Genomic DNA, 17,324 nt, shown 5'->3' with positions numbered 1-17,324 from the left:
CTGTCTTGAGTGATTCCTGAGCACAGAGACAGGAGTAAATCCTGAATATCACTGGGTATGACCCAAAAACAAACAAAAAAAGAGAGAGATGCTTTTCTTTTCTTCTTTTTTTTTGGGGGGCCATACCCATTTGATGCTCAGGGATTACTCCTGGCTAAGTGCTCAGAAATTGCCCCTGGCTTGGGGGGACCATATGGGACGCCGGGGAATCAAACCGCAGTCCTTCCTTGGCTGGCACTTTCAAGGCAGACACCTTACCTCTAGTGCCACCTCGCCGGCCCTGAGATGCTTTTCTTTTAAAAATAAGTGGCTGAGGAATATTGTGCTACATTCATAGCTAGCATTCCTTAAATTTTGGACAATATTCTAAACATTTTACATGTAAATACACTTAACTGAAAGTTTGGTGTTTAACATGTTAAAGAAGGGGCTGGAGAGATAGCATGAAGGTAGGGTGTTTGCCTTGCATGCAGAAGGACAGTGGTTCAAATCCCGACATCCCATATGGTCCCCTGAACCTGCCAGGAGCAATTTCAGAGTGTAGAGCCAGGAGTAACCCCTGAGTGTTGCCGGGTGTGACCCCCCCCCCAAAAAAAAACCCACATTAAAGAAAAAAGTAGAGATCTGAGAGATAGTACAGTAGGTAAGGCACTTGTCTTGCAGAAAAAAATAGGGATCAGAATGCTAGTATAGGAGGGAAGGTACTTATTTGCCATGCATGCAACCAACTCCAGCCACTGCATCCAGAATACAATAGAAGTCTCTTATGAACAGAGTTAGGAGCAGCACCTGGGCATCACAAGGTCTGGCCTAAATACCCAAACTAAAGAAAGTACAGAACTGCATGTAAGGGTTTCTTTTCTTTTTGTTTTTCTCTTTTTGTTTCTGGTTTGGGGCTATATCTAGTGGTACTCAACCTCAGGGGTTCCACCTGGCAGTGCTTAGGGGACCATATGTATAGAAGATTGAATCCAGTGATTCCTGCATGCAAAAAATTTATGTTCCTTTAAGCTATCATCCCAGCCCTGAAGAGACTGCTTTTAGTTAAAAACATTAAAAAAAAAAAGTCTGTACATATATGTAACTTGTATATGCATATAAATTTTTGCAAAAATATGACAAACTATTACCAGTGATTGTTGATAAAGAAGGGAGCTTGCTTTGTAAGCTGAGCCGTACCAGAGAGAAAATTTTTGATTGTAAATACCTTTGATAATCCTGAGATTTTTTTTTTTAACTGTATGAAGACTTTTAGTTTACAAGGAGTATCAAAACAGACCTTGAAAATGCCTAGAGAAATCAGAGGCTGATTGACCACTTACCGATCCACCTCCTCCTTCATGTACGTGGTATAACTACTGCCATCATAGGACAATAGCAGCCCACCATCACTCAGTCGATGCACATCAACCTCCACACAGGAGCCATTCATGATCACAACATAGGAGTTGGGGGACTGGCGGGTTACCTGTGTGAAATGAAAGCCAGAAGGGTCAAATCAGAGTTCTCCCTCCATGTGGGTATCCCAATTAGCTCTGCTGCAAGCAAACAGTTGACACGAGATGACTCTCCTTTCTGTGATTGTTTTCTGTTAAGTTGAAGAATAGCTGAAATACTTTTCTAGAAGCATCAAATGCTGCCTCCAACTACAGATACAATTAATAACTGGAATTTCACTCACAGTGATTACTATACCAAACCAAAATCATACTGACCCACCCCCTTCTACTAGCCTCTAGCAAGCAAACTAATGAGAGATAAAAAGTGGGATTTAGGGCTAAATCAGTGGGTAGGGCATTTACCTTGCACTCTGCAACCTAGGTTTGATCCCAGGCATCCCATCCCATATGATTTCCTGAGCCTACCAGGAGTAATCCTGAGTATAGAGTCAGGAGTAAACACTGAGCAATACTTGATGTGGCCCCAAAACAAAACAAAAAAACAAAGTGGGGTTTAGCATACCTTAAGTACATACTTGACTCCCTCATAGATAAGTTCAACATCTACTGTATTCAGAAGTGTGTGAGCAGGAAGGACTTGACCCCTGGAAAAACAACAGCATGAGAGATTTATTTCCAGAAAGCTCTAAGATTTTTTTCTTTTTTTTTTTTTTTTTTTTTTGGTTTTCGGGCCCTATCCGGTAATGCTCAGGAGTTTATTCTGACTCTGCCCTCAGAAATTGCTCCATATGGGACACTGGGGATCGACCAGGATGCTGTGCTATCACGTTGGCCCCAAGTTCTACGATTTTAGAAGAGAATTGACTATGATTATAACTCAAACGCTATTGATTAGAATGTATCCTAGAATATCAGAATGGACTGATAAATTATGAGAGCCAAATTGCAGGATATCTTGTAGCCATTAAAAAGAAGGATTAATGGGCCGAAATGATAGCACAACAGTAGGGCATTTGCCTTAACAAGGGGCTGATCTGGCACCGACCTGGGTTAGATCTCCAGCATCCTATATGGTCTCCAGAGCCTGCCAGAAGCAATTTCTGAGTTCAGAGCCTGGAGTAACCTCTGATGAGTGCCACCGAGTGTGGCCCAAACCGCCCCGCGCGCGCGCACACACACACACACACACACACACACACACACACACACACAAAGAATTAAGGGAAGCTGAGGACTGTTCAACAGGCAAAGAACCTTATTTGCATGTGTGAGATTAAAAATTCTCTCTCTTATCAGGTCCCCAAGGTAATCCCAGTTAATCCACCACTTAAGATTCCTAGCGCCATAATTAAAGGGTGTAACTCCCATCAAGCAAAATAAGTGGAAGTACCACAACTTAGGAGTGTGACCTTCGCTGAGCATGTGTGGAAGCAGGGTAACCATGTTTTAACCCCGAGAGAACATTCATAACAAAATGAATGCAAGCTTCATCATCACGAAAGAGAATAAGAAAAAAAAATGTGTTGTTATTTTTGGACCACACCCAGTAGCACTCAAGTGACTCCTAGCTCTTTGGTAAGGAATCACATTCCGGGCTGAGTAAGGGGGCTACAAAAGATGCTGATGACAGAACTGGGTTAGTCACATGCAAGGCAACCACCCTACCTGCTTTATTACTGCTCCAGCTCCTAATAAAATATTTTGTTTATTTTTTTTGATCATGGGTCATACCTGCTGGTGCTCAGTGCATACTCCTGGCTCTGAGCTCAGAGATCATGCCTGGGAGGCTCAGGGAATTATATAGGGTGTAGGAGACCAAACCTAGGTCAGCTGTATGCAAGGTAAGCACTTGATCCACTGTACTATTGCTCTTGCCGCCCCCTAAATATTTTAAATCAATAAAAACTTGAAGCCTTTTACATACTAATACAAAATGCTCTCAAATACGCTATTAAGTGAAAAAAAGTGAATCATATAGAACTTGTAGAATATACAATATACAAAAATTGGTATTTTTGTTTGTTTTGTTATTTTGTTTGGGGGCCACACCTGGCAGTACTCAGGGAATACTCCAGGCTCTGCACTCAAGAGTCATTCCTAGGGCCGGGTAGGTGGCGCTGGAGGTAAGGTGTCTGCCTTGCAAGCGCTAGCCAAGGAAGGACCGCGGTTCGATCCCCCGGCGTCCCATATGGTTCCCCCAAGCCAGGGGCGATTTCTGAGCACATAGCCAGGAGTAACCCCTGAGCATCAAACGGGTGTGGCCCAAAAACAAAAAAACAAAAAAACAAAAAAAAAAAAAAAAAAAAAAGAGTCATTCCTAGAGATGGTCTTCTGAGTGTTGGGAATTGAATCCCGGACAGCACGTGCAAGGAAAATGCCCTATCCACTCTGGTCCCATTTTTAAAATAGGAATGTAGGGCTGGAGGTATAGTACAATGGGTAGGGTACTTGCTTTCCCTGGGTAGCCTAGATTGGATTCAGCATCCCATATATACCCTGAGCTCCTCCAGAAAAGATCCCTGAATATAGAGTCAGAAGTAGGCCTGAGTATTGCTGGATGTGATCTTCCCCCTCCCCACCCCCGCCAACAAAAAATAAATAAGTAAATACATTTATTTTGAAAATAATATAAAGGTGGGCTGGGGGGGGGAATCATATTGCGGAAAGCACCCTTGCCTTGCATGTGACCAATACATGTTTACTCCCAGGCATTCCATATGGTCCCCAGGGTAATGCCAAGAGTAACTCCTGACCACAGAGCCAGGAGTAAGCCCTGAGCAACACCAGGTGCCCCCAAACCCCCACAAACTAACATAAAAGGTGTGAAGAACCAAATAGTACATGTCTATACTTATTTAAGATTACACAATTTCTAGAAAGCTAAGAAGAAACTGGTAAAATGGGTTAACTATAGAAATGGAGACAGTGTGAACAGGAACAGAGCTAAGAATCTCATGACACACCATTTGTTTTTGTTTTTGTTTGGTATTTTGGGTTTTGATATTATATCTTGCAGTGGCCTGGGGATATCATGAGATCCCTGGGATCAAACCCAAGTCATATAAAGCATATAAAGCAAACTCCTTATCTGCTGTACTTGAATATATCATCTGCCTTTTTGTGTGTGTGTGTTTTTCTTTTTTGGCTTTTAAGCCATATCCAGCAATGCTCAGGGGTTACCCCTAGTTCTGCACTTAGGAATTACTCCTGGCAGTGATCTGGGGACCATCTGGGTTGCTAGGTCTCAAATTTGGGTAAGCATTCTACTTACTGTACTATCAGTTCAGCCCTTAATCATCTGTTTCTTTAATAATAAATAAAGCGTTGGTAGAATCGACCTCCAGCTACTCTTACTGGGATTTCAACAGAATTTTAAAATAGAGACTTATTTAGTCTTTATTGTCATTGAGGGAAACATTACTGGAAAGTCTTGATAATAATGGAATTGAGAGATAAACCAAGTATGACGAGTTATTCATAATAACTGGTTCACTGGGCAAAGACATTATATGTTATCTGCACTATTCTTAGCATTCTCCTATATGTCTGAAATTATTTCAAATACAAGTTTTTAAAATCAAAGGCAGAGACAGCTTTAAAAAAGATAACATGTGCCACACTTGTATATCAGTTGGGAACCATTTAACTAAGTTACAGATTGCATGTTGAAGAACAGAAACAGGTAAGACTAAACTGGTAGAAAGGAGCTAAAGTATATATGGAGATGAAAATCACAGTGAGGGATTTAAACTTAATACAAAAGGATGAGAGCTGCTAAAGGTTTTAGTGCATGAGTGCCACATAGTGAAAGATTTTTATCGTAAGATTTGGAAAAATAAAATCTCAGTTCAATTAAAAAATTTTTTTTCTTTCCTTCTTTCAGACATCTCAAAAGGGACCTGCTATAAGTCTAACAACACAGAAGGATAGAAATACCCTGTGATTAAAGTGCTTTAAAATGATTAGCCTCCTGGCTCATTCTGGGAGAATAAGCTTAGGATCTAGAACCAATATCAGAAATTAGTTTAGCCCCATAGAGTATTACTGAAAGGCTCATGGGGTCATCTTGAATAACAACCCCAATTATTAATTCCCCAAAGGTGTTGCCAGTAACATAAAAAATATTCAGCATTCAATTGGAGAGGGAAAATTCTTATTTTTATCCCTAGGGTTGGGGGAGATTTGATGTTTGTGTAGGACAGAATATTTACTTATGCTAGATTCTGGTTCTTTAAAAAAAATAATAAAGCAATCTATTCTATAAGATAAGCTCATGTATCTGCAGTTAGAAACCCAAAAATAATTTGTCATAAACTCCTACAACTCTTCTCTAATTTGGGCCCATGGTCAGTGAATAATAAGTAGTACTCATAATCTGCTAGGAACAGAGAGAATAATCAAAGAATCTTTGATCTTCAATCCAATACACAAGATTGCTGTTGAACAATACCTTTCTAAGGAATGAAGGAAGTTAGAGATGCTGTTCCGTAGGCTCACATCTGCCACATGGAGAGCTCCACACACAACTCCCAACATGGTGTCAGGTCGCTCTGCCTGAAGAAAAAGATACCAGATTGAAAACAGGGTCACTTGGTTCTAAGGCCCCTCCATTTATTTTTCTTCTTTTTTTTTTGTTTTTTTTTTTGTTTTTTTTGTTTGTTTTAGGGCCACACTTAGAGGTGCTTGGCTCTGTGCTTGAAGCTGCTCCTGGAAGCACTCAAGTGATAGAAGAATACTGACACTCTGATACTCTTGTACACAGAAGCACCATAAGTCTCGAACATGAGTACAAATACAACTGCATAATACAATAAAAATATATTGGGGCCGGAGAAATAGCATGGAGGTAAGGCGTTTGCCTTGCATGCAGATGGACAGTGGTTCAAATCCCGGCATCCCATGTGGTCCCCTGGGCCTGCCAGGAGCGATTTCTGAGCGTAGAGTCAGAAGTAACCCCTGAGCACTGCTGGGTGTGACCCCCCAAAAAATCAACAAAAAAAAAATATATATATATATATATTGATGGAGAATATTATGCTGAGTATAAAATAAGTCAGAGGGAGAGGGATAAACATAGAATAATCTCATTCATTTGTGGGAGATAAGAAAAAATTAAGAATAGTATGATATCTACCTTAGATATCATACTATCTATAGATAGATAGATCTATCTATCTTAGATAGAGATAGATATCCTATCAACAGAGATGAGAGCCAGGAGGACCACTGCCACAAAGAACAGTGAGTGCAGTTAGGGTAGAGAAGAATCCACTATGACAATGATAGTTGGAACTCTAGACAAGAACTGAGGGCTTAAAGGGAATAAAATTATATGCACGGTACCCCTTCATTAACAATAACAAACCACAGTGTCAAAAAGGAAACAAAAAGGGGAAGAGGGAGGGAGGGCAGGAAAAAGGAGAGAGGAGAGGAGGAAAGGGAGAAAGAGGGAGAGAGAAAGAGAGAGGGGGGGGAGGGAGAGAGAGAGGGATGTAAAATGCCTGCCCAGAGAAAGGCTGAGGATAGGGGGATTGGGGTCATTGGTGGAGGGAAATGTGCATTGGTGAAGGATGGTATACATTATATGACTGAAAATCATGAACATTTTATAATCATGATGCTTGAATAAAGTGATTATTGGGGATGGAGAGATATTTATTTATTGACTGATTGGTTGTTGGGCCACACCCAGCAGTGCTCAGGGGTTACTCCTGGTTCTGTACTCAGAAATCGCCTCTGGCAGGCGGGGGGGACCATATGGGATGCTGGGAATCAAATCGGGTCCCTCCCAGGTTAGCCTCATTCAAGGCAACACCCTACTGCTGTGCTATCTCTCCAGCTCCAGATAAATAAAAAAAAGTTTTAATAAATTAAACTATAAATTTAATATAATTATAAATTATATTATATTTAAATTATTATTTAATACTATTATTTAATTATATATTATTTAATAAATTATAAATTATAAATAAATTTTAAAATTTTTAAATAAATTTATTAAATAATTGAAAAATATAAATGTGCTGAAATGGGGAGGGAAAAAGAATAGCTCAAAGACAAATTTTTGTCAAATATAAACTAAAGGAAAAAGATGACAAAATTTTGTCATTGAAAATCTCAAAGAAAGGGCCCGGAGAGATAGCACAGCGGCGTTTGCCTTGCAAGCAGCCGATCCAGGACCAAAGGTGGTTGGTTCGAATCCCGGTGTCCCATATGGTCCCCCGTGCCTGCCAGGAGCTGTTTCTGAGCAGACAGCCAGGAGTATCCCCTGAGCACTGCCGGGTGTGGCCCAAAAACCAAAAAAAAAAAAAAAAAACAAAAAACAAAGACAATCTCAAAGAAAATAGGTGCGTAACTAAAATTTCAATCTTTGTATAATACACATAAACTTAAATTATTTTGACCAGAAATCTAGCCCTGATCCTATAGGTACTATAGGGAGAAATCCTCAAGCACAAAAGGGAGTTAGCCTGAGAACAAAAATCAAAATAACCTTGGCTGGGGCCAGACAAATAGCATGGACGTAAGGCGTTTACCTTGCATGCAGGACAGTGGTTCGAATCTCGGCATCCCATATGGTCCCCTGAGCCTGCCAGGAGCGATTTCTGAGCACAGAGCCAGGAGTAACCCCTGAGTGCTGCCGGTGTAACCCAAACCCCCCCCAAAATAAAAATAAAAATAAAATAAAATAATAATAATAACAACACAACAACCACCTTGGCTAATTCAAAAGAGCCTGACTCTTCTGGAACAAAAGGTAAGTGCTTTGCATTCAGAAATTTGGATTATATTCCTAGAACAACATAGTCTCTACTACCAAAAGCAACCATAGAGTGGTGTACCAATAGTAGTTCCTAAACACTGTTGAGTATGGTCAAAAAAAAAAAAAAAAAAACCACTAATAGTGACTCATCTTCTTAGCACTTATTAGATATGAGAATCTGTGACTGTGACCAAATTTAACAAATGATGAAAAAGTATTTTAATTCCACTATTCTAGTCCTACAGTCCAGCACCAGTCAGCCATAAAAGAAGTCTGCTCTTTAAATAAGACCCTAATTGTGATTGGCTGGCTGAGCCTATAAATTCACACCCACCCTCCACTCCTGGGAAGAAGGAAGACGGATAATGGAGAGCTGGTTGGCAGTTTGAAGAGACATTTGAAGGATCAAGTGGATTGAATTTTTTCTACCCTGGTGGTGACTTTTCTCCCTGATTTGTACAGACCTTTATCTACTTTCAGCTGTATCCTCAATCTGACCTTACCATGGTCCTAAACCCATTTCTCCTTCGCTATCTATCCCTAGCCTAGGAGTCTGTCATAGGCCCCTGGGCTTCTCTAATAAATAAAGCTGTTATTTGTCAGAATCTTGCCAGCAAGGCCCCATGGACACCAGCTGCATGGGCCCATCTCCGGCAGTTTGGCTCTGACACACTATGACATTTTTTCAAACTGAAATCAGAAATACTAGAATATAAAGAAAGTATAAGTCTATAACAACAGGCACAAAAATTCTTAGACACTAAAATTATGACTGAGTTGTTTTGATTAGAGGAAGGTTTAACATTGAATCTCGAAGACTCCAAGATTTCTCCATGTAGGTCAAGAAACATTACATTACAATCAAATAAATTTATCTAGTGAGATGACCTAATCATGCCACAAGTATATAAATACCCCAAATGAGAGAGACAGTCCAGGGGGATTAAGGCACCTGATAGTTTATATTGCTAGGGATGTCCCCAAAAGACAATCTCAGAAATTGTTTTTACAAACAGAGAAATACACACCTGTACTTTTTCTGCTATCAGTCTGTCCAGCCAGCCGGTATCAATTCTATTCAACTGAAAGCTTTCCGTCTCTAATAATTTGATCAGGTATTCAACTGTAGTTCGAAAGTCACCGCGAATAGATAGTTCCTTCAAAGCCACCACCATGTTTCTGAGAAAAGAATGAAATAGATGTTTCAGCAACAAATGTTTTAGTGTTTACAATCATTTCAAAGAATCAACTCCATTTTTATGGAAATTTGGGAGGAAGAGAAGACATCTAGTTCATCCATTCTTATCATCCATTCTCATCAAGTTGCAAGAACTCAGTGAGGCTAACATTACCAGAAGAGCAGCAGAAAATCATATATATACAAAGTACACATCACTTTAGCTTTCACTTACTAGATTCCAACATTTCATTTCTTTATTGCTGATTAACTAGAATTAGACGATAATTCTCCATTCTCTAAAAGTTATTTAAGTAAATACATAGAAGGTCAAAGAAATAGTACATGGGTTAAGGCATGCAGGCAGCCAACCCCAGTTCAATATCCAGGACCTCCCCTGCAGGAAACAACCCCTAAGCATTAAGCCAGCAGTAGCTCCCAAGCACTGCTAGGGGTTACTCAAAATCTCCTCCAAAAAAAAAAAAAAATAATAATAATAATAATAATAATAAAGTGGGGAATACTTTCCATTTGTTTGCTTATGAAAAATTTCTAGGAGGGTGTTGAGTGTTGTTCAAGAATAGAGGTCAGTAGGCCAAATTAGTTTGGAAACCTCTGCACTAGACTAAGGAGGCCTGGATTATAACACCCTACCTAAGCCTACTTACTGCATTGTATTTAATTGGAATTTGAGACCCAAAGGGACAGAGATCCCATTTTGATCCTCAAAATGCATTACTACAATGAGTACGATATTCATTCAGCAAATACATGTTAAATGGAGTGCCTAAATAAATGAATGAGCAGAGGGAATAGCAAAAACAAAGGGCAGATGGGAGATATCGAGAGATTGTGTTCAGGGAATTTGATGATTAAATCAGCAGGTATGAATTAATGGAAATAGTGGCAAATCCATTCACTCAACAAACATTCACAGAATGTTTACTATGTTCAGGGGAGAGCAGCTGCAGTTACATATATACAGTCTTGTCTTTCCTTGTGGCTATTAGATTATGTTCTATAAAAAATGATAGAAATATGGAGATGGATCTATTCTTTATTTTATTTTGTTTGGTTTTTGGGACACACCCAGTGATGCTCAGGGGTTACTCCTGGCGACGCACTCAGAAATCACTCCCTGGCTTGGGGGACTGTACGGTACACCGAGGATCAAACCCAGGTCCGTCCTGGCTCAGCCACATGTAAGGCAAACACTCTACCACTGTGCTTTTGCTCCAGCCCCAGATGGATCTATTCTGAAGACAACAAGATAAATATGACAGCAAGCTGAAGAAGCTAATAAAAATAAGCTCTAAATTAAAGAACGAACTTTTGGTATGCTAACAAAAAAGCAACTTAATAATATAGAGACCCAGTTTTGAGGGGAAATTTTTAATTTGTATTTATTTTTAGACCACACCTGGTGGTGTTCAGTGTTTATTCCTGATTCTATGCTCAAAGATAACTCCTAGAGGTGCTCAGAATATACCATATGCAGTGCCAGAGATTGACTGTGGTCTAACATGTTCAAGGCCAGTACTTTACCTACTGCACTATCTCTCTGGCTAATATAGAGACCCTATTTTTAATTGAGGGTTGTTGGGGCTTTATTCTTTGGTTTGGCTTTTGCTTTTACTTTTGGTTATGGGGCCATCCCCAGCAGTGATCAGGGATAACTCATGATTCTATGCCCAGGAAACTATATGGGATGCCAGGAATTAAACCTGGGTTGGCTGCATGTAAGACAAACGACCTAACCACTGAACTATCACTCCATATAGGAGCCCCTAATCAGGCTATAGTTCACACCCTGTGAAAAATGTTCAATAGTATGTAATAAATTTATATTTTAAAATGCAATTAGTGACCAAAGAGATAGTATAGGCCATAGGGGATAAAGTGCTTGCCTTGCACATGACAGACCCCATCCTCTGTCCCCATCCCTTTGATATCTGGCTCTGCATAGTCACCTGAGCACAGAGCTGGGAGTAGCCCTAAGCACTGCCAGGTATGAACTGAAAAAAAAAAATTTTTTTTATTTTAAAAAGTGACAAAGGACAAGGAGATTTCTCTAAGAGATTGTGCACATGCTTTGCATTTTAGAGGTCCAAAGAACCCTGGCACCACATGGTTCCAAAGAATGTGAGGAGCTACCAAAAGCACCATGCTGGGAGCAGCCCCTATGCAGCAATAAGTGTGGCCCATAAAAGCAAAATGTAAAATGCAGTCAAATACTATTATACTCACGAAATTGCTTCCTCTCTGTTTTCTCCCCAAGAAAAGCAGTGCCCAAATTGGGAATCAGCAAATTCATGAAGTCCCCCTGCAGCAGCAACACTGAAATAACCCCACACATTCTTATTGCTGCGGAAATTCAGCTCTTGAACTGTTCCTGAGCTTGGCTTAAAGCCCTGTTAGAATAGAAAGAATGGAAGGCAATTGTGTGTTTTTTAAGGAAGAAAACATTCAGAAGTTCATTGTTTAGAGTTTAGACTTTGCATTAAAGACACACAAAAGCAGAAATGATTCACACCTAAATATATACAAAAGCAGAAATGATTCACACTAAAAAATAAATAAATAAATAAATAAAAGGCTTACGTCAAAAATCCAGTACTACAGAACACTCTGAACTAGATAGTAACCAAAGAACAGTTAAATTGTCAGTGGCAAATATCAGTTGCTGGACTGCTTGTACCGAAATTTTTGTAAATTTACATCTCCAGAGGAAATCACGAGATACTTCAGAATGCACTCAGAAATACCATCTTTTTATAGTCTCCTTTCCTCTTGGATCTACTCCAAGGAGAACAAAGGAGAGTGCTGGGAATTGAGCAAAGACGAGTGCTCCCACATACAATATACATATGCTCCAGCCCTTTGAGTCATCTGTCATCTTCCCTGCCAGTGCCAGCACAACAACCACAGATTATTAAAAGTTTACAAAGGAAACAAAAGAATAATTCTTTTGTTTGGCTTTTGTTTTGGGGGCACACCCTGCGATGCTTAGAGATTAATTTTGGCTATCCAATCAGGAATCACATGGGGCAGTACTTAGAAGACCATATGGGATGCCAAGCATAAAATCTAAGTTGATTACGTGTAAGACTACCTGCTACACTGTTGCTCTGGCCCAAAGAGTAAGTATTTTAAGTCATAGGGTTACCTCATCTGGATTTTCACTAGTGATCCGAGCAGCAATAACATGGCCCCTTGGGCAAGGAACATGAGCAGAATTTTCAAAATCAATGGGTGCATCGGCCCAAGGAGATACTCCATACATCATACGGATATCCTTGATTCTGTACAGAGGGATCCCCATGGCAATCTGAAAGGGAGTAAAATATATCATTTTCCAGTTACTTTCTTTAAAATGTGAAGGCTACCTTAAAATATTTCGTTATATTAGCCACCACCTAAAATATTTTATAGTTAATAGCCTATAGTTATTCAGAGAGTAACTCTAAGTTACTTGAAAAGAATATGTCACTATAGATAGTTACTAGGTACTTCCCATTCTGAAGTGTCCTAATGTAATAACTCATGAGTTCTTCTTCCACTGCCACTTCTCTATTAAGGAATCAGAAAGAAAATTCAAGAAAATTAAATGTCAGTGAATACCCAGAAGTTCAGATAGCAGAAAAGCCTAATTGTCCATAATTATCTACTCTGCTCCCACAAATGACAATCAGAAGTATATAAATCAAATTACTCTAATTAGAGCCCAGGAATATGTTAGAAACAAATAAAATAAAATTGAATCATTAGGATAAATGGAGAAAATATTTGCACTAAACATGAATGTGATACCACAGTCCTGCCAAAAATCTTGTCCACCACTCTGACTGTGCAACTGTTTCAATACTGACTGGTAAAAGGAATAGGATTATAAAATTATAAAGCTTGTTGCTGTTTTGAGGCACTGGTGCTTCATCCAACCTAGGATCTCACTTCCAATGCTGTAAAGTTTATGATAAACAAATTAAGTTCATGTGTTTTTTGGTTTTGTTTTGTTTTTCAAAATGATCATAGTTAATAATTAGATGTATCTGCTTAAACATAAAATACTAGTCCTACATTTAAGTAGCATAAGGAGAACTAACCCACATATCATAACCCACACAAGCATAAGGAGAACATTAGTTGAGACTCAGATAGAAGGTAATTTCTCTTATCAGACCCAGGTCAATCCAGTTTATCCAGTTCTCTGACATTCCAGACTTCTTCAAGCAACTCTTTGAGTCAAGGATAAGGTGACTCACCTGGAGTTGTGCTGCAGGGAGATTGACATCAGCCACCATCTCTGTACAAGGGTGCTCCACCTGTAGCCGGGGATTCAATTCCAGAAAGTAGAAGCTGCCATCTTGGCTGTAGAGGTATTCAACAGTTCCAGCACTCACATAACCAACCATCTTGGCCAGTTTCACCGCACACTCAAAAGAAAAAGAACAAAACTTAAGTATCTCACCTTGTACTGTTGATGGCTTATCTAGAGATACTGACTCAGATAGCAAAGGCCACAAATGCTTTCAGTCAAGTGAGAACAAAAATTGCACTTTTTGATTATTGTACAAGATTCTTGGATAGCAAGCAATTCAAAGTGGTGGGAAAGAGCCATTTTCATATGGCATCAAGGCAACCTCCTAAATATATGATAAAACAAACCCACTGTGAGAGACTCAGTGTTGTTCTCTAGCTTCTAATATTCTTCCCTGATATAAAATTAGGATTTCCACTCTCTAATAAAGCTAATGATTAAGTTTAACCACCTTTTATCAGCACCAGGGAGTATCTTGTATACTCCCTGAATCATGTTTTAAAATAAGTTTGTCTGGGTTTTCCCCTATGAACAGGAGAAACGTGGTCATGAAGAAACAAGCCAGTTTCAAACATGCAAATCAAGAACACACTAAGATTATTTTAAAAAGAGCCTAAATCTCAAAATGGGCAAATGGAGTAAGTCTGTACTAGTAGTTATGAACAGCACACCTCTGATTACATGGAGGGAAGAAATAATTAAGTTTGGGGCCAGGAGAGATAGTACAAGGAGTTAAGGCACTTGTATATGGCCAATCCTGGTTTTATTCCTAAATCTGTATACAGTCCCCTGAACACAATGTGCAGTGATCTCTGACAACAGAGACAGGAGTAAACCTTGAGCACTGCTGGGTCTGACTCCAAAATATAAAGCATAATAAACTTCTTTACCTGGACTGTCTTTTTTAGATAGCTAATGCCCTTATCAAATTATCATAAATTATCGAATTCATGTAGGGTGCAAAATCATAATAGCTGCATAAATGGCCATCCAGTTAGTAACTACAATTACTAATAACCCTTGCTGCTTGAAGTGTGTGAAATTTATTAAGTGAATGTGAGAAGTTGCATGTAAAAATTCTAGATTATATTTATTTTTGGGTACAGGTGAAGTTTGGGCTATGTTCCCAGAGGTACTCAGGGGACCATCATGTAGCATTGAGAATGAAATAGGGTCAGTCACATGTGTAAGGCATGTACGTAAGCCCTTTACTGAATGTCCGGCTCCATAAATATTTTTATATACTTGTCCCTTGTCCTTCATCTCTTTTCTCTCTCCTACAAAGTACAATGTACTTCATAATTTTATTAGAAAACTTTAATCAGAAACCCACCGCACCCCAGTAAAAGGTTTGACAAAATACAATATAAAAAGGCCAAATAGTAATTATTTCATCTTTTCTGGGTCATATACAGTCCAAAATTATTCAAAGACACTGATCTATGATACTGACCTTTGTCATAATTACTCAATATGCCAGGATATTGCAAGGGTAAAGCAGTCATAGATTACTTTTTTTTTTTTTGGTTTTTGGGTCACACCTGGCGGTGCTCATGGGTTACTCCTGGCTTGACACTCAAAAATCACTCCTGGCAGGCTTGGGAGACCACATGGGATGTTGGGAATAGAACAGGATCCGTCTAGGGTTATCTGCATGCAAGGCAAATGCCCTAAATCTGTGCTATCACTCCAGCCCCAGATTACACTTTTTTTTGGGGGGTCACACCCAGCAGTGCTCAGGGTTACTCCTGGCTCTGTGCCTAGAAATCGCTCCTGGCAGGCCCGGAGGACCATATGGGATGTCCAGATTCGAACCACCGTTCTTCTACATGCGAGGCAAACACCCTACCTCCATGCTATCCTCCAGCCCTGGGATTACATATTTTTAAAGAATAGGTTTGGCTATATTGAGTAAAATTTTATTCTAAAAACAGATGTTAGATTGGACTTGGTCTGTGAGCTATGGTTGCAAATACCAACCAAGAAAATGATATAGAAATAAACCTAGTTTCCAGTACAAGCTCATCTCTAAACTATGACTTAAAAGGAAAATACAACTTATACCTATTTACACCACTGAATTTTTATTTTGAAGGGTTCTTTACTATAAACCTTTTTTGGTTTTACTGTAATATTTGTATATGTATGTGTATGTGAGGGGAGTTCATTCTTTATTGTTGTAAGGTGTTTGGACCATATCTGGATGTGCTCCAGGCTTACTTTTTACTTTGAAGTCAAGGTTTACTTCTAGCAGTGCTCAGAGAACAATATGCAAGGCCAAGGAATAAACCAGGTTGGGCCAAATGCCAGGCAAACACCATAGTAAAATTATTTTTTCCTCAAAGGAAATAATATAATTTTAATCAATTATCTAGAATCATTTTGGGGGCCAGAGAGATAATGCAGTGGGTGGGGAATTTATTTGACTTGAATGTAGCTGACACAGGTTCAATTCCTGGCATATCATACAGTTCCCAAACCCTGCCAGATGTGGCAAAAATAAGTCAGAATTGAAAAATAAAAATCAGGGGCCGGCGAGGTGGCACTAGAGGTAAGGTGTCTGCCTTGCAAGTGCTAGCCAAGGGAGGACCTCGGTTTGATCCCTCGGCGTCCCATATGGTCCCCCCAAGCCAGGGGCAATTTCTGAGCGCTTAGCCAGGAGTAACCTCTGAGCATCAAACAGGTGTGGCCCAAAGGGGAAAAAAAAAAGAAAGAAAAGAAAAGAAAAAAGAAATCCACCAGAATTATTTCTTAAAATTTGGCTATTCTTACCGATTTATGAATTAAATTAGCAGTATTTCTATGTAAGAAACCAAAAAACTCTCTCTCTCTCTCTTCTCTCTCTCCCCCCCTCACTTTCTCCCCAAGCTCTAGTCACATCTGTTGTCTAATGTTCTATGAACATGCTTTAGCAAATACTAATCCAAAATAAAGTTCAATTTGCTTCAGTTGGCAAAAAAAAAAAAAAAGAAACCAAAAAAAATTTTAAGTTTTTTTTCCCAATATATATATACCTGTTCCATATGTTCAAATACTGCTGGAGTAGCAATAGCAGCAGGTGCCTCTTCAATAATCTTCTGATGCCTCCGCTGTACTGAGCAATCACGACCAAACAAAGATATGGCATTGCCATACTGATCTGCTAAGATCTGAACTTCTAGATGACGAGATTGTTTGGCTAATCTCATTACAAATATAGGTGATCCAGGGACTTCTGCTTGAACCTATAATCGAAAATGAACAAATTTAGTGGTATTTTTCCCTTCCTGATGAGATGCTTCAATTCCAAAAGGGAATTATTGAGAATTAAGAGTCAAAGACTACAGTGAAAGTATAGCTGGTAGAACATTTGCACACGACTGACCTGGGTTCAGTTCCCTGCATCCCACATGGTTCCCTGCCAGGACTGATTCCTGAGTGCAGACCCAGGAGAGAAACCTTCTGTTTCTCTTTCTAAAGAAGTATAGGTGGGCTCTCCACATGGTAATCTGAGATTTATTACAAAAAGATAAAGGCAGCAACTAAAAGAACACCTGAATTTTGTTTGTTTTGTTTTGGGGTCACACCCAGCAGCGTTCACGGTTACTCCTGGCTCTATGCTCAGAAATCACTCCTGACAGGGTCGAGGGACCATATGGAATGTCGGGATTCAAACTACTGTCC

At 39.5% G+C, this 17,324-nt stretch overlaps 1 protein-coding gene across 1 annotated transcript in view; it reads right to left on the bottom strand.

The window, feature by feature from the left end:
* ACACA (acetyl-CoA carboxylase alpha) overlaps nt 1–17,324 on the bottom strand; it is a 276,321-nt gene that overhangs the window by 190,200 nt on the left and 68,797 nt on the right. The window contains exons 9-16 of the mRNA XM_049772768.1: nt 16,676–16,885; nt 13,606–13,776; nt 12,510–12,671; nt 11,591–11,754; nt 9,195–9,345; nt 5,851–5,954; nt 1,963–2,044; nt 1,323–1,468 (exon numbers count right to left, since the gene is read on the bottom strand). Of these exons, the coding sequence (XP_049628725.1) occupies nt 1,323–1,468; nt 1,963–2,044; nt 5,851–5,954; nt 9,195–9,345; nt 11,591–11,754; nt 12,510–12,671; nt 13,606–13,776; nt 16,676–16,885 (1,190 nt within the window). The remainder of the gene's footprint in view (nt 1–1,322; nt 1,469–1,962; nt 2,045–5,850; nt 5,955–9,194; nt 9,346–11,590; nt 11,755–12,509; nt 12,672–13,605; nt 13,777–16,675; nt 16,886–17,324) is intronic.

The sequence above is a fragment of the Suncus etruscus genome, chromosome 1 (assembly GCF_024139225.1).
Source record: "Suncus etruscus isolate mSunEtr1 chromosome 1, mSunEtr1.pri.cur, whole genome shotgun sequence".
NCBI classification, from domain to species: domain Eukaryota; kingdom Metazoa; phylum Chordata; class Mammalia; order Eulipotyphla; family Soricidae; genus Suncus; species Suncus etruscus.
Note: the sequence above shows the minus strand (reverse complement) of the source record. Positions and strands in the feature narration are given on the sequence as shown.